Below are 18,182 nucleotides of genomic sequence, written 5' to 3' on the forward strand. Positions count from 1 at the left end.
TTTACTTAATAGTTAAGGAAGTGATAATTAGTAAATTTATATATTTTTTTAATTTTTTCTTAATGATTAAGGATGTTAAAAAAATACTTAAAATAAAATGATAAAAAAATAAAAACACTACAAATAGTAGATGGGTAGTAGATAGGTAGTAAGCCTATCACTACCCTTTATAAAAACGGCCGATTACCCACGCGTCTCCCTCTCCCTCTATTACTCTTCCCGCTCATCTCTCTCTCTTTCAGTCGCCCTCTCTCTCCGTCCGTCCTGATCTCTCATTCTCTTTGAGTTTCTGCCGCCCAAGCTCAACGTCTTGCCCCCGCCGTTTCCCCGAGGTCCTACCACAAGTCCACGTCGGTAAGCCTCTCCGACCACCACTCTCCCTCCCTCGGCCTCTTTCTCTCTCTCGTTGCCGCCGACCTCGCTCTCTCTCCCTGAAATTCTCAGCCGCCGCTCACCACTGGGCTACCGCCAACAACGCCGGCCACACTGCCGCTCTCGACACAACCCTCTTCAGCCTTGCCCACACCAAAGCCACACCTCACGCCACTCCAGCCCGTCCTCCACTGTCCCCTCCGTCGTCTGTTGCAGCGCCCCGCCACAGGTAAATCTCCGTCTGTGCCTGTTCTCCCTCTCTCTCTCTCTCTCTCTCCGTCACTCTCTCGCCCTCTATAGGTCTCTCAGATCGTTTCCTCCCTCTGTCGCTCGCTCTCTCATCTCTGCATCCTCTTAGCCGCGCCACCCACCACACACGCAACGGGCCGCCGTTGGCCGCTGCATCGCACAGCCCCCATTCGAAGTGCCGCCAACGAAGCTGACGTAGCAGTCCCATCGCATCGTTGCCGTGAACAATCCGCCGCGCTGGTAAGCTTACTCTTGCCCCGCCCTGTCTCTGTCTCGTTATCTTCCGCTCTCTATGTCCCTCTCTATCTAACGGTTTCAGTTCGGTTTCATCGTCCACAGTTGCTGTCCAACACTGCTACCCTTCTTAGTGTGAAGCTGCCACCACCGGACAACCACCGGTCAATTGGTATTTCCTAGACTCTATGATGAAATGAATTGATGGTTGACTTGGATTAAAATGGTTGAATTGGGTTACTTATACAAAAAATGGTTGGATTGGATTAGCTGGAGTTTTAGTTGTGGCAGTTGATTTGGTGCCGATTGGACCAGCCGAGCGTGAGAATGGTGGGAGTATTTGATCTGTAAAGTGGCAACGGTTGTGTTTGTTTAAAACAAATTATTTTGGTGGCTGCTTGCTATTTAGAGGTTAATTTCGTGGAGTTGGGTTCGAGTGTTTATTGTTATTTTAGAAATCGGTACAAAATGCTGACTGGTACTTGGCAAATGATTAATCACTGAAATAGAATGTTTAGAGCACCTTGCATGGGCGGAAGATGAAAAGTTTTGCCGTCTTAGGTATCCTAATGTGCTTCGGTTGTGAGAGTGGGTTGAGATATGGGGTTTTTGTCATGGAGTCTTTTAGTTGGTGTCGTTTTATATAAAAGGTGCTGGTTTGATTCTATTAACATATAGTTGTGTTAAATTGTGTTTAGGTGACGGTTGATATTCACTAGGCATTGTTCAGGTTGAAGATTAGTTTTACAGAATCTAAGGGATGGGGTCGGGGAGGTGTAATGATAGTTTTTCAATTCGGGTTTGGTGTATTTTGGGTAGGTTTTCATGGGCTTTTGGGTCATTATGGGCTTTCTTGTATGGGCTAGGTGTTTTTCTTGTATACGTCCAGTGTATTTGGTTACTCCTATTAATATATATATATAATATTACAACTTATAAAAAAAAAATATTCGCTTGGCATTGTTGTGAGGAAATTCAGAGATGTTACGAAGTTCAGGTAAGCAGTACTCCTATGCTTTGCCAAAAATCAATGGAGGTTATTTTGTGAAGAGCTTGCATCTTTTTGCTATGAAAACAACCTCGTCATTTTCAGCACTATCCTTTGTATCTGAAAAATAAAATATTTTTTTGCCATAACTGGTATAAACATGAGCATTTTTTTTATAAGTAAGAAAGAGATTTTATTAATCCACGTAATTAGGCGAGACCCAGGTACACAAGACATATACAAGAAAAGTCTAGTTACAAGCCAAGCGTTGCGAAAAGCAGCATAAAAATCATTAAAATTTGTTCCATTCAATACAATAGATGATGCCAAAAGTAGAAATGTATGAAAGAAAAAGTCCCTAAACCCTTCCAGTGAGCGCTCCCTATCCTCAAAACAGTGACCATTCCTCTCATTCCATGTGCACTACATTAAGTATAGAGGTACCATCTTCCAAACAGCCGCGATCTGTCGGTTGCCCCAAATACCTCTCCAACATGATAATAAATCTATCATCCTCCTAGGCAATACTCATGCAATGCCAAGCCTTGTGAATATTTCATCCCATAAGCCTCGACTACTTCTTCACAATGAAGAAGGAGGTGATTCGTTGATTCACTATCATGTTTGCACATGAAGCACCAATCTATTATATGGAGGTCACGCTTTCTCAGCTTGTCAATAGTTAATATTTTCCCATGAGATGCCAGCCAGTAAAAGAAAGCAACCTTAAGGGGAGCATTACTCCTCCAAATGCACTTCCAATGAAAAGCATTCGGGTACTTGGTCGACAATACCTTGTAGTAGGATTTGACTTCCCCGAAGGTGTCCAAAGCATCTGTCCTCCTCATCTGCAGGTAAATTCAACGCATATAACACGCTGTAAAAGTCAACAATGTCTCCCATCTCCAAATCCTATACAACTCTAATAAATCTCACCGATCAATGAGTGAAATCAGAAGAGATGTCCATGTTGTCATCCACTGAAGTATCCTTATCTAACGCAATCCAATAAACAGAGGGGAAAGCGTTCTTCAAAGTAGTATCGCCACATTAAATGTCGTGCCAAAATCTTATTTGAGTGCCCCTACCCACCTCGAATCTACAATTAACAAGTCATCCCTACCATTACGAATAAATTTCCAAACACCCACGCCATAAGCCCCTCTTACTTTGTTAAGAGCACCAACCTCCCCATATGCTCCCATACTTAATATCGATAATGTTCCTCCAAAGAGCATCTCCTTTCCGATGATACCGCCATAACCATTTTCCTAAAAGGGCCTTATTGAAGGTTCTCAATTTTCTAACCCCCAATCCGCCGTAGGACAAAGGTGTGCAGATTTTGTCCCACTTAATCAAATGAAATTTTTTCGTGTCCTCTAAACCGCCCCACAAGAAATCACAAAAAATCTTCTCCAATCTGTTTGCCACTCCTGTAGGCAAAGGAAATAAAGATAGAAAGTATGTTGGGAGATTGGATAATGTGCTCTTAATTAATGTGATTCTACCACCTTTAGATAAGTAAATTCTCTGCCAACCCGCCAATTTGCATTCGATCTTCTCAACAATTCCATCCCACATAGCCTTGGATTTATGAGGAGCCCCCAAAGGAAGTCCAAGGTACTTCATGAGCAAGGATGACACCTTGCAGCCCATGATGGCAGCCAAGTCACTAAAATTATTAACCGAACCAACTGGAATTATTTCAGATTTTGATAGATTCAACTCAAGACCGGAGATAACTTCGAAACAAAGCAGGAGAGCTCTCAAGGAACAATTCTGATCGGGGTCTGACTCATAGTAAATCAGTGTGTCATCGGCTAAAAGTAAGTGAGAGATTGATAGACTACCATGTGAGGAACCACCCACTGAGAAACCCGAGATGAAGCCCCTATCCGTCATCCCTTTCAACATTCTACTCAGAACATCCATTACTAAAATGAAAAGAAGAGGGATAAAGGGTCCCCTTGTTTCAAGCCCCGAGAGCTATTAAAGAGCCTTCGTGAGTGTCATTAACCAAAATAGAGAATCTGACTGTTGTGATACAATGTTTCATCCACCTTTATCCAAATCCGTACCTACCAAGTATATACACCAAGAAATCCTAATTTATATGGTCAAAGGCTTTCTCCATATCCAATTTACATAAGATACCTGGAATGTCGGCTTTGACTCTACTCTCCAAGCATTCAGTAGCGATGAGGACCGAGTCTAGTATTTGCCTTCCTTTTACAAAAGCGTTTTGGGACTTCAAGATGATCTTCCCCATGACTTCGCTCAACCGCTGGGCTAGAACTTTAGAGATGATCTTGTAAACCCCACTCACCAAACTTATAGGATGAAAATCTTGCACCTCCACCAACCTTGCCCTTTTAGGAATAAGGGCGATAAATGTGGCATTAAGGCTTTTCTTAAATTTCATAAAAGAGTGAAATTCGAGAAAGACCTTCATAATGTCCTCCTTGACAATGTCTCAACTAGCTTGGAAGAAAGCCATTGGGAAACCATCTGGCCCAGGGGCTTTGTCTTTATCCATCCCTTTTAGTACACTAAGTACCTCTTCCTCTTCAAAAGCCCCACTCGATTGATCAATAGAATAAAAAACTAGCCCATCTACCTTGGGTCTCCAATGATGTTGCTCCTTCAGAAGCTTATCATAAAAGTGGACAATGTGATCCTTGATAGCGACTCTGTCTGAAAGAACCCTCCCTTCCAAATGAAGAACCTTGATGGCGTTGTTTATTCGATTGGAATTAGCTACTTTGTGGAAAAAATTTGTGTTCTTGCCCCCTTCCTTCAACCAAAGGGCCCGAGATTTTTGCCTCCAGGAATTCTCCTCCATAAGTGTATTTTTTCCAGCTCAGCTACTACAACCATTTTCCTTGCCTTGTCATCATCCAAGAGGACCCCATCCACTTCTTTTTCATCAAGACTATGCAGCTCATAAAATAGATATTCCGTTGGTTATTAATGTTTTCAAATACTTCCATGTTTCATTTTCTTAGATAATTTTTCAAGGCTTTAATTTTCCCGACTAAAACAAAGCTGGGAGTGCCCGAGAATTGATATGAGGACCACTATGTTCTAATCTTGTCCGTAAACCCATCTACCATCAGCCACATGTTCTTGAATTTAAAATATCTTGGTCCTTCGTGGAGATCCCCACAATCCAATTAGAGAGGAAAATAATTAGAGCAGAGCCTAGAGAGTCATTTTTGGCATAGGTTGGGAAAGTGGACCTCCCAAGAGGGAGAGACAATGAATCTGTCCAGCCTAGACCAAGCACTCCCGATAGACCAGGTATAATCCCCAGCCAAAGGTAGATCAACCAAATCCAGCTTGAAAATTAAAGCTGAAAAATCAGCCATGGCTGAACCTGAGCTAGAGTCCCTTGACCTTTCACTCGAAAATCAAGTAGTGTTGAAATCACATCCGATACACCATGGGCCATCCCACCAATTGCACAAACCAGCGATCTCATCCCAAAAAAGCTTTCTATAGCTGTCATCATTGGGCCCGTATACTCCTACGAACCCCCACTCGAAACCATTTTCCACATTCATGAAAGAACAAGCTACTGAAAATTCTCTGATATACTCCACCAAATTTACTACTCTCTTGTCCCACATCACTATGATGCCCCCTGAAGTGCCTTTAGAAGCAAGGCTGGTCCAACCCTTATAAGAGAAGTTCCCCAAGTTACTTATTACGTTTCTATCAATAAACTTCAGTTTAGTCTCCTGTAAACAAATAACGTCAACCTTCCATTCCCTTATTAAGTTCTTTGCTCTAAGGCGTTTGCTCGGGTCATTTAGTCCCTAAAAGGATCTTGGGCTTCATGGGACATTGAGGTTCACCCTGTCATTGTGCCTCCCCCTATTGACACTTATTTCCCTTGCATCATAATTTATAGAACAAGAAAGCCTCTTGAGCTCCCTTTCTTTTTTAGAGGCAGTTTTGTCTATAAGGGGTTGTCTTGCTTTGATGGTTGTAAGGAGTGCTTTAAATTGATCCTCAAAACCCTCGCAGGAGATCCCTATGCAATGGCGAACTTCATCTACCTTCTTCAAGACCCAATCTGATTGTGAGCTAATCCATAGAGGCGCTGGAGGCAGTGAGCAAATAGGATTGGGTTTGTCCCTCGAATCCCCCAGTTCATTAAAGGTAGCAATCTCTCTGGACTCCTTGCAAACTAATTGTAAAATAGACCCAATTGATGACCTGTCATCCAAGAGTGCCTCATTTTTGGGAGTAGTCTCATCCTCTTCTTCCAATGTGCACAAAACCCTTGATGGGGTCTTAGCAGCTACCACCATAAATGACCCCTTGACATCAGAGTCTTCCTGGGTCGCGCTGGAGGCAGTGAGCAAATAGGATTGGGTTTGTCCCTCGAATCCCCCAGTTCATTAAAGGTAGCAATCTCTCTGGACTCCTTGCAAACTAATTGTAAAATAGACCCAATTGATGACCTGTCATCCAAGAGTGCCTCATTTTTGGGAGTAGTCTCATCCTCTTCTTCCAATGTGCACAAAACCCTTGATGGGGTCTTAGCAGCTACCACCATAAATGACCCCTTGACATCAGAGTCTTCCTGGGTCATTGAGAGAGGGCACTAAGCCCTGAAAGAAGCCTCCAGAGGTTGTGGAGGATGTGGACTAGTGGAAACTTCGAATTGAGGCAACCCAGTTGAGGCCACCACCTCATTGCAGCCATTCATCCCCTCAGAGGTCGGGAATTGTTTCAAGTTGTGTATTGTAGGGATAGTGGTGGTCGGCGGCTCTATCTGTGTCGTCAATGAGCTCCCGGTGGCTTGAGAACAGGCGGCAGCTTCATTTTGAACTAACCTAGCAATTGTCGTCACCTCTGTGCTTCTATTCTTCCTTGTCGTGGCCTGTAACTGGACCCTACTTGGGCTTGTAGGGTCGACGGCAGCCGGCGGGTCTTTCTGTGTCTTTGGCGGCGAGGTGGCTGGCGCAACCGCCGGAGGATTTGGGATTCTCAGGCTTGATATGGATGAATCTCGGGCCCGAGATGCTTCCTTAGCCCGCCACTCAGAGACGGGCCTAAGTGACGTCTCTCCAACCTTCACGGGCCTAACCCCTATAGTCCTTACAACATCATTTGCGGGCCCCCTTCTGCTCAAGCCCAACCCAGCCTTATCAGAACTCATCGCAGGCTCTCCATTCTTCATGAGTCCACTACCCTGACCCATAACCAAACTTAAGCCCAAGTCCACTTTCCTCTTCAACACGTTAATTTCATCTTATATCCCTGACAGTTGTGCTCTGACAGCCCACAGGATACCTTTTACTTCCCCCATCTTCGTACTATCGACAGAGGACCCCTCACCTCCCATGTCAGTCTGTGGAAAAAGACGGGTAGCCGCAGGTGGGACAGGCCTGCAATCGTGATCTCCTATGCTGCCAATCCCTTTACCCTTCAACCAACTCCTGTCAGCCACCATAGCAAAGTTGCTCCTTGTCTGAGTACACGTTGGTAACCTCAGGACTAAAGTGTAGGTGGCGCCTTTTGAGGGGGAGAAACCTCCCTGCCTCCATCCCACTACCAGTCTCCTCTCCCCTTCAAAAGCCACCCTTTGTTTGCACCCTACTTGTATTGGGCATCAACAAAGTCATAGAAGCCAGTAACCTTCTCAAGATGGTAAGCAAAATCTTCCCCTGCCCTTCGAACCTTCAGGGACAATAACAGAGCCCCTCTTCTTGTCATTCCCGAGCTCTGCCAAATGCAAGAAGCATCCCCTAGAGTTAACATGACTTTGAATGGTGAGAACTCCATTACCCACCTCATTTTTCTGAAGAAGCCTTCATGCCGACGAGAGTCTAGACCTTCCTCTACCATCTGTACTAGCCATGAAGCCAACGTCCTACTTATGACAATAAACGTAACCATTCTACTGCTTCTCTCGGTGATATGAATGCTATTGCCACCCACTTCCGAAAGAACAAAGGTTTTTGCTTCCATCGTAAATTGCCTATCACCCGCCATCTTATTAACACTAAAAGAAAGACTAGTAACAAAAGGTAAAAGAGTTCCTGACGAGAAGCGTCGTGGGATAAGGGAGTTAGCTCCTGCGAGAGGCCTCGAAGGTGAGATTATTGACAAGCATGAGAATAGAGAGATTGTACAAAGAAAATGCGTATTCCCACTCTTAATAGAAATTGTACATAAGCATTTTTGGTACTCTGTTCTCTCATAAAAAAGGGCGATTATTAAATTTAAAATTTGAAATTTGAAATTTTTATATGATTATATGATATTTATCTACACAATACTCTGTTTTGATATGATATCACATATGAAAACCCTCTAGCATGACGTTCTATTTTTTGCTTTTGTTTTAACCTTACCATGGGTGTAAAATCATGGCCTCTATTATTATGTTAGTACCAATATCTTTATTTCTGAGTGCACCTACTTTGGAGACAAAGTGATTTTTTGCGTGGTCTTTCTTGTGTGCACACTCGGCGCACCGAGTTTAAAAGGGGAATATCTCACTCCTATTTCTGCCCAATTTGGCCACATGAGATAGCACAATCCTACCACGAGGGTTAAACATGGCTTCTATCCCGTTCTAATGCTGTTTTAGTTATGCTTATATCAAAGGTCTTTTGTCTATATTATTATTGTAAATAAATATTTCTAAAATATCGCTCTGTTGCTTTTTAAATTTTTTTTTGTTTTGCATTCTGTAATTGGCTTATGTTTATACACTAGTTTATCGCCACCATTTATTTTTACAAATGGCTTGAGAGCTGTGATAGTTGGAATATAAGAGAAAGGTGAGATGAGTGCCAACTAGCAAGTGGCATGATGGATTTGTGAGATTTTGGAAAATTTGTAGTAGTGTTGAGTTTACTTCATTTGGAAATATTTTTGAGGTATTTGATTTTGGAGAATTATCGTATCTAAGTATTATATTTTGTGGATTTTAGGTTAGAAGGGTTCACTGCCGGGTACGGGGCGTGACAAAAGACGTGCACGGGGGGCCTATAGATTTTTGGTTTGTGGAACTTCTTGAATTTTTGGTCTCCCATGGATGAGGCATCTGGTTGCGCTTCAAGCCTTGCATGGATTTGGGTCATTGAAGCTCTTGCAAGCTTCAAGGAAGTTGATGTTTCTATTTTACATGGTACTGTGAATTCAAATATATTTTTCTGTGAATAATTTTTTTAATCTATACTTGAGTGAATGTTTGGGTGACTCATGGTTTCTTGTTTCAGATTTGATCGAAATGGTTCCAGAATTACCTGATAATTTGGGGAAAAACATGAGGGAAATGCTGGCTTTGAGATGTTTGGAGGTTTTATTTGGTCCTAGTAATGGGATCACAAAAGATGGTTGTTCATCCTTAGCTTCAAAAGTTGGGTTTGATATGTCAAAAAGCTGTGAAGATGTTCTCGAGCACATAGTGCAGGAGGTAGTATTTTATCTAATCTTTGGTAATAATTAAATCAATCATGGTTTTTAAAAACATGGTATTTGAATCAACCTAGTTTCACATAGTTGATTATCTCCTTCAAAATTTCTAAGCTTGGATTTCCTATTTTGAAGTGAACATAAATATATTTTGTCAGACTTCGTTATCAGATCTTAAAATGGCTGGACTAGAGCTGTCAAATTGCAATGCTCACCCCTTTATAATCCATAAAAGAGCCTGTATGCCTAAACTTGCCTTACAACAGGTATTGGAGATTTTTCAAAGTTCTCTCTCTACTATCATGTATTCCCCATTTCATCCAATCTCATTCTTCATTCAATATTTGGTTTGTGTGTTTCTTTGTGCACAGCTGAAAGATTCACTTCTTGATGGTAGTCATCCTTATGTTGATACCTTGAAGGTAAGGAGTGGATTGGCAAATGCAGGTGAAATAGTACCTGTGTATAATGTTAAGCACAGTGCACTCACACAGAGAGTTAATAAGAGCTGTCTTGACACACAGCATATGGGACCGAAAGGGAACGTGATGCCTAGAATTGTTGAGGGTAGGAAAAAGCTACTGGAAAACAATCTGTGTACTGGGATTTTACTAGACTCCAAGAGGAAAAGGAATACACTGGCTACTGAAAATATGGATGAAGACTTCCATGAAAACCGAAATAGGTTAGATGCTTGTGATGATCCTAATATAAATGCCAAGAGGCAGAAGCAATTTGCCTCATCCTCAGTTCAGTCCAGAGAAGTGAACCCAGTTCCTCTAAATGGAACAGAAAGCTTAGAGTTTCCATCTGAAAGAGTTATGCTGGTTGCTGGAACAGAAAGTTGTGGCTTGGCTAAGGATCAGAGAGGAAGCCTGGAAGAAGTCAGGGTTCTAGGGGATAATCATGATGAGCATACTGCCTCCATGAGATGTGGGCATATTGCTGATGATGAATTCAACCATATTGAATCAGATATTCCTGATGTCAGTACTACTATGCCTCTGGATACATTTGGAGATGAACCTCATCAAAAGATCTCTGTTGATGAAGTCGGAGATGATAGGGAACAATGTGCTGAACTTAGAACTTCAAGTGGTCCTCTCCTGGTCAAGACTCGAGGAAATGAATCCCAATGTGACTATGAACACCAGTTTCAACTAAAAGCACCATGCTCTGCATCTCTCAATGGATGCAAGCAGAAGATCATCGCACATGAAGCTGAAGAGAATATGGACCGTTGTTGTGAAGCGGGGACATCAAGTGATAGTGAGGGGTATCACTACGGTAATATTGATGTCTTCTTTGAGAAAAATGAGTTCTTGAGCTCTCAGGCAACAAACAGTTATGATCCATCAACTAGTTGGACGTTCCAAAATCTTTGTATGAAGTGTAATGAAGGTGGTCAGCTGTTGGTATGTAGCACAAGTAATTGCCCGGTGATGGTTCATGAGAACTGTTTGGGTTCCTCACCCAGCTTTGACAACAATGGTAAATTTTACTGCCCCTTCTGTGCATATTCCCTTTCTATTTCTGAGTACCTTGTAGCTAAGAAAAAGGCCTCCTTGGCAAGGAAAGAATTAACTTTGTTTTTGGGTATGGGTTTGGACCAAAAGCCAGAGGAACTTACTAAGACATTGCATAGAGATGAGGATCTTCTCGTCAAAAGTCGTGAAAATGGTTACTTGGAAGAGAGAGTAAATGGTCAGACTGGTCACGACGGGGAACATGCAGATGAAGTCAATAATTTTCATTGTAGAAGAAGTGTAGATGATAAGCAACAAGCAGAACCTTCTGCATTATGTGATAATGTCAATTCAGTACTTAGAGAGGAAGAGCCAGCTGAAATTACCAGGACACTAAATGTATTAACTGAAGAGAAAGAAGGGCAAGTAAATTCTATCCAAGTTGTAAGAGTGGTTGAAGGAGACAACCGAGAAGCAGCTGAGCATGATGGTCATAATTCATCCTGTAGAAACACAGATGTTGTTCCTGTCAATCAAAGTCACGTGGAGGAAGAACTCCAGCAGGAAGTTTTAGAGCAGCAGATTGCCTACCCACCAGATGAACCTGTTTGTGTACATGATACTCATGCAGATGGTGAGAATTTATCCTGTAGAAACACAGGCGTTATTCCTGGCATTCAGAGACACTCAAAGGAACAAATCCAGCAGGAAGTTTCAGAGCAACAGATCGCTGAGCCAACAGAGGAACCTGTTTGCGCACTTGATGCTTATGCAGAGGATATTTCTGAAGAGGAAAATGAGAAGTCTATCATTTCTAATTATTCTAAAAGAGTCCCAAAGCAAGAGAGGCATGAGTAAGTTGCTTATATGCCTAGTTGTTTCTGTACATTTATCATCTTTCCTTCATGTAATTCTGGATGTCTAGTACTTCTACCTCCATATTCAGGAGCTGCCTTGAAAATGTATTATGTTCTATGGTACACCAGTTTCATCTTGGACTCATGTTATCCTGCTGATAAAAAAAATCTGGGACTCATGTTCTTCTCCCCTTCTACCCCTACGCACACTTCTTGGTTATCAGTAGCAGTTTAACATTCTACTTATTTAAAAAAAAAAACAAACGTAGCAGTTTAGCATTCTATATATTGGTTATTCTTCATTGATACCGAACCTTGCTTTAATTTGCAGTACTTACCCAGCAAGTCCTCAGCTAAGGCGAAAGAAAGTTCCGTGGACAGCTGAGGAGGAAGAGATACTGAAGGTACTTATTTTGTTGTATGCTTACATTGCTTCATGATGGAAACTTGTATAACTGTATCGATTAACTTGACATTATATAGGTAATCACATTAATACATTTATGATCCCAGCAGTGTTTCAAAAGTATGGTTATTCGTGTGGCTTCGATTTCTGACCTATGGCGTATAGTTATATAATTGAAAGGTTTGTACCATTTTTAGTTATATAATTAATTATAATTTTGTTGTAATGTAGGAAGGAGTGCAGAAATTTTCAAACACCAATGACAGAAATATTCCATGGAAGAAGATTTTAGAATTTGGTGGCGATGTTCTGCACATTCGGACAACAGTAGACTTGAAGGATAAATGGAGGAACTTGTGCAAAGTGGGCCCGAGGTGAAAATGAAGTCCTGTCAGGGGATATGGAAACCCAAAAAAGAACAAAAACACACAATCTAAGAGTGGAATTAGCTGTGCTAGGATCTGTACTGAGATTGATGTGTGGTTCATTTTGTTGAGCACTTTTTGTTAGAATAATTTCAAATATGGGTTTCATTTGATTGCATGTTTTATATAACGGGTTAGATATAGCTCACAAAGGTACTTTGGTTTAACCCATTAAGTTGAGTGATCATTTGGGGTTTATTGCATCTTAGTAATATAGGATTATATTCTATTTAAATTGTGTTAAAATTTTCTAGACCCATTGGAATTTGAGTCCTTAATGGGAGGACTCCATAAGTTTTCAACTTATAAGAGGCTTGGTCCCCTCTCCTCTCCATACGTCCATTGGCTTGCCCCATTGAAAGCTTATATTTTGTGAGGAGCAAGAAGGGGAAGATCAGTCTGCATTCTTCAACCATGTCTTCTGCAGGTACATTCTCAATGTTTCGTATCCTGTATTTGTTCTTAAAGATCTTTCTTCCTAGCATGTTTTCTTGTTTTTACATTTGGTATCAGAGCCACCATGCTAGGATTAGAATCTTTCGTAAGAATAAAATGATGTTCTGTTTTCGATTTTTCTCTATACAAACCGATCACTCAAAATCAAATTTGTTGTATTTACTTATTGTAAATCTTCAAATCTTTTGGGTTTTTATTCCTCTTAATCTCCTTATTCTTTTGTTTTTTAATTGGGCCTTATGATTATGGTTTCTTTTAATATTTTGTTTTATTATTTTTTGGAACCATTTTTTGAAAAGAAAATCGTATTACATAAACAATTGATCAAATTCATATCAAAATCGTTTTCTGGAATTTTGTTTACTTGTTTTAGATGTCTTTAATTCATTGCTTTGTTTCGGTTTTGAGTTTTTACAAAATTAGGGTTCATACCCATTTCAAAGTTTGATTAATCTACACTAAATATGGATACCCATTGTTTTAAAGCATCATATATGTATTTTTCGGGTACTCAATAATGTTTCTCCTATATTAATTTTGTTTTTTGACTCAAGAATTGCAAGAAATTGAGAAAAATCCATTTGAAAACCCGTTGATCCGAATTGCAGACCCGCGACCCGCTTTCAGACCTGGCTGGAGGTTGAAGATGAATTCTCCTCCTGCCAGAACGTTGCCCACGTGCATCACGTGGGCGTGCGGTCCGTGTAGCCACATGAACAGTGTTTTTTGTTATTTTCTTTTTTCAGTATTTATTTACTCGCCCTATTAATTCTTTATATATATTTTGAAAAATTTTAGTACCATCATAAGACACTGTTTTATAATTTTGAATATTAATTACACCTTTTTCTAAGGGCTACAATGTACTGAATATTGTGATAAATTTTCTGGTGAATTGTCTGTTTCTTATATGATCTATGCATATATGTACTCTCTCTCTTAGCATGTTTTGGATACATATTAATTTTGAAACTTGTTATAAGCATTTTTTGTATATATATGCTTTTCAAGTTCTTATTTAATTTTAGGCATATCTGTTGTCTTATATACTTGATCTATTCACACTGTTTTTGTCTCACAATCACATTTGAACTCTGACTTTGATTGTGTCAAGTTGATGATTATTATTATCATTTTGTGATTGTAATTCATGGGCATTCAGATTATCCTTATTTTTCCATTAAGTGAAATTTTTGAAATATTAGTGGATGGTAGCCGCCAAAGTGGCACTCATTGATATTTATTTATAAAAAGAAAAGAAAAGAAAAGGAAAATGATATCTTTGTTTTCTAATTTATTGCACATAATATCTTGCACAAATGTGTCATTGTGTGTGATATTTTAGAAAATGGTGTGAACTAGTTAATGAGATTGCGTTAGTCTAGAAATTTATTTCTGCTTTAAAGTGATGGTATTTCAAAACTGATGTGATTTTATTAATTAGTTTTATGATATGTTTTAAGAGTACCTTATAGCATGTTGTTTAGTCAGCCCAAAGGTGACTTTACAATGGTGCACCAAGGCTCTTACCGTAATGAATCTCATATGGTTCTGAGCTTAATTATGGACTATCTAATTAATAGCCCATATTAATTAGAAAAGATTTGTTATCATCTATTGACTGCATGCATTATGATTGGATGATAATTGAATAAAGTGTATTATTTCATGTTTCCACAGTTTTGAGTGCCTCCTATATTTCAAGTCAATTATATGATATTGAAACATTGACTGAGAATAATTATGTGAGATGGAAACGAGACGTAGAAATTGTTCTTGGTCTTTTGGGATTGGATTTTGCTCTGGAGGAGCAACCTTCAAAACCTACTGATAAGAGCACTGTTGAATATGTGGCTGAATATCAAGATAGGGCAAATAGGCTTTGTTTAAAGATCATCAAATGTTCTATATCGGATTCAATTATAAGAGCTATTCCGGACAATGACAATGCTAAAAAAAATTTTGGATGCCATAGGTCAAGTTTTGTTGAATCCGATAAAGTTGAAACTTGAGACCTGATGGATAGACTGATGGGTATGAAATATGATGGTTCGAGTGGAGTTAAGGAGTACATTATGAAAATGATACATATATCCTCTAAGCTAAAAGCTCTCAAAATTCTCATTGTTGCGCATTTTCTGGTTTATCATGTTCTTAACAGTCTTCCTAGCTAGTTTAATCAGCTAAATGTTGCTTATAATACTCAGTGGAATAAATGAGATTTAAATGATTTAATAGTAGCATGTGCCCAAGAGGAGTATAGGATGCGTCGTGAGACTGTAGAAACTATGCAATTGGCTTTTAAGCCACAACAGAACAAGGGGTCTTTTCATAATCATAAGTCTAAGTTCCATAAGGGCAATAACTCACACCGAAATCAGCACAGTAAAAGGTTTGAAGGTCAAACTTCTGGTGGTCCTAAAGAAACTATAAAGAAAAATGATCAATGTAAGTTTTGTAAAAGGAAGGGTCATTGGCAAATGATTGTTTTAAGCTTAAAGCTTGGTTGGAGAGAAGAAGAAGAACTCTGCAGGTACCTCTTTGGCCTTAGTTTGTTTTGAGTCTTCTTTAGTAGATGCGCCTTTAAATTCTTGGTGGATGGACTCAGGTGCAAGTATTCATATTGTGAATTCCTTGCAAGGGTTCATAACCAAACAGAGGCCAAGTGAGAATGAAGTGAGCTTGTGCGTTGAGAATAGAGTTCAAGTGAAGGTCGAGTTTATAGGAGTAGTAAAGTTAACTTTGGAGTCTGGTTTTTTTTCTTGTTTTGGAAAACATAGTTTTTGTACCGACAATGAGACGAAATTTGATTTCTATATCAAAACTTGATAATTCTGGTTTTTCTTTTAATTTTGGTAGTGGAAAAGTTGAATTGTTTTATGATTCTTGTTTGGTTGGAAATGGTTTTTTATGTGATGATTTATATAGAATGTCTTTGGCTTCTTTTGGTGAAATCTCGTGTTTCCAATGTAACGAAGAAAAGTTCTTTAATCTGTGAATCATCTTCTATGTTGTGGTACAAGAGGTTATGACACGTTTCAAAGGAAAGAATGGAGAGATTGGTAAAAGTTGAGATACTTCCCTATCTAGATTTTTCAGATTTTAACACGTGTGGATTGTATAAGAGGAAAGCTGACTAAATTCACAAGAAAGGGTTCTACTAGGAGCGACGGTATTTTGGACTTACTACATACTGACATTAGTAAACCTTTACCTTCTACCATATGTGGAAATAAGTACTTCATAACTTTTGTTCATGATTTCTCACGCTATGTATATGTTTACCTGATTAATGATAAATCCCTAGCTCTTCAGAAATTTAAGATATTCAAAATGGAAGTAGAAAATCAATGTGGGAAAAGTATTAAAGTTGTAAGGTCTGATCATGGTGGTGAGTATTATGGGAAGTATGATGAGTCTGGTCAAAACATGGGCGATTTTGCAAAATTTTTACAAGGGTGTGGAATAGTGCCTCAATCCACCATGTCAGGGACACCCGAGCAGAATGGTGTTTTTGAAAGACGAAATCGAACTCTAAAGAATATAGTTAGGAGTATGATGAGCAGAACAAATTTGCCAGAATATCTATGAGGTGAAGTTTTGAAAACTGTTATGTACATTTTAAACAAGGTTCCCAGTAAAGCTGTTTCAAAAACTCCTTTTGAATTGTGGACAGGCTGTAAGCCAAGTTTGACTCATTTCAGAGTTTGGGGATGTCCAACTGAGGTTAGGATTTATAATCCTCTTGAAAAGAAGCTAGACCCAAAATCTACTCCTGATTATTTTATTGGGTACCCGGATAGATAAAAAGGATATAAGTTCTATTGTGCTAATCGTGGCACCAAAATTGTTGAGTCCATTACTACAAGATTTTTTGGAGAATGATGTTGGTGTTAGTGAGAGTTCTGTGTTGAAGGAATTTTTTGTTGAACCTAATCCAGTTGTTGTTCTAGTTCCTGTTGTACAGGAAATAGTAGTTTCTCTGCCAATTGAAATTGTTAGTGAAGAACCTGGACAACAAGAAGAAATTCCAACAGTGATTGAGTCAGTTTCTGAGCCACAAGTCAAAAGATCTCAAAGGGAAAGAAGGTTTGCATTGCCTAATGATTACATTGTCGATTTGTTAGAGAATAATTTTAATACTGGGCATATTGTTGATCCTGTTACTTTTAAGCAAGCCTTGACATGTCTTGAGTCAGATAAATGGTTAAATGTTATAGAAGATTAAATGAATTCTATGGAAAAGAATAGAGTCTGTGAACTTGTTGAATTTCCTCCAGATGCTAAGGCTATAGACAACAAATAGATTTTCAAAAGTAAATTAGACTCAAAAGGGAATGTTGAATGAAAGAAGGTAAGATTAATTGCAAAAGGGTTCACTCAGCGAGAAGACATTGACTATAATGAAATCTTTTCACCAGTTTCGTCTAAGGATTCTTTTAGAATTACCATGGTACTCGTGGCACACTATGATTTGGAGTTTCATCAGATGGATGTAAAAACAACATTTTTGAATGGAGATCTTTATGAAAAGGTTTATATGAGACAACCTGAAGGTTTTATTGTGAAGGGAAAAGAAAATTTGGTATGTAAGTTAAATAAATCTTTATATGGCCTGAAGCAAGCGTCTCAACAGTGGTATTTGAAGTTTAATGAGGTTGTAACTTTACTTGGTTTTGTTGAAAATGCAATTGATCAGTGTATATATCGCAAGACTAGTAGGAGAAATTTTATTTTTCTTATTCTGTATGTAGATGACATTTTGTTTGCCAGCAATGACTTAGGATTATTTCATGAAACAAAGAAAATGTTATCTGCTAATTTTGAAATGAAAGATCTAGGAGAAGCTTCTTTTGTGCTTGACATTGAAATATGTCGTGATAGAGCTCGTGGTTTGCTGGGACTTTCTCAAAAAGCTTATATACGGCGTGTATTACAAAGGTTTGAAATGCAAAACTGTGTACCTGGTGGTACATGTACCCATCATAAAAGGGGATAAGTTTAACAAAACTCAATATCCTAGGAATGAACTCGAAAGGGAATCTGTAAAGAACATACCATATGCTAGTATTGTGGGGAGTTTGATGTATGCTCAAGTTTGCACTAGACCAGATATTGTTTATGCAGTTAGTGTTCTTAGTAGGTTTCAATCTAATCCAGGGCAAGAACATTGGAAATCAGCTAAGAAAGTTATGAGATACTTGAAGAAAACTGAAGGTTACATGCTCACTTTCCAGCGTTCAAATCACCTCAAGGTGGTAGGCTACTCAGATTCTGATTTTGCTGAATGTC

General features: G+C 39.3%; 2 protein-coding genes across 6 annotated transcripts; one reads left to right on the forward strand and one right to left on the reverse strand.

Annotated features, from left to right (window-relative positions):
- Positions 1-209: 209 nt before the first annotated feature.
- Positions 210-12,632, forward strand: LOC109007222. Of its 5 annotated transcripts, none has more exons than XM_035688645.1 (9): positions 213-601; positions 731-861; positions 961-1,027; positions 8,797-8,993; positions 9,085-9,281; positions 9,439-9,546; positions 9,652-11,600; positions 11,935-12,007; positions 12,241-12,632. In XM_035688645.1, exons 4-9 carry the CDS (start codon positions 8,897-8,899, stop codon positions 12,385-12,387), a joined length of 2,571 nt encoding a protein of 856 aa, XP_035544538.1. In that variant the 5' UTR covers positions 213-601; positions 731-861; positions 961-1,027; positions 8,797-8,896; the 3' UTR covers positions 12,388-12,632. The 5 variants fall into 5 exon arrangements, with proteins under 5 accessions (XP_018842345.2, XP_035544538.1, XP_018842354.2 ...); XM_018986809.2 differs by having other exon boundaries at positions 227-861; positions 9,652-9,702; positions 9,805-11,600; XM_018986804.2 differs by having other exon boundaries at positions 227-601; positions 673-861.
- On the reverse strand, positions 2,783-4,685 carry LOC109007211. The gene is made up of 5 exons (XM_018986787.2): positions 4,401-4,685; positions 3,998-4,253; positions 3,382-3,777; positions 3,031-3,276; positions 2,783-2,838 (listed from the first exon to the last, which is right to left on the reverse strand). The coding sequence occupies exons 1-5, from the start codon at positions 4,683-4,685 to the stop codon at positions 2,783-2,785; spliced, it is 1,239 nt and encodes a 412-aa protein (XP_018842332.2).
- Positions 12,633-18,182: the final 5,550 nt, after the last annotated feature.

The sequence above is a fragment of the Juglans regia genome, chromosome 3 (assembly GCF_001411555.2).
Source record: "Juglans regia cultivar Chandler chromosome 3, Walnut 2.0, whole genome shotgun sequence".
NCBI lineage: Eukaryota > Viridiplantae > Streptophyta > Magnoliopsida > Fagales > Juglandaceae > Juglans > Juglans regia.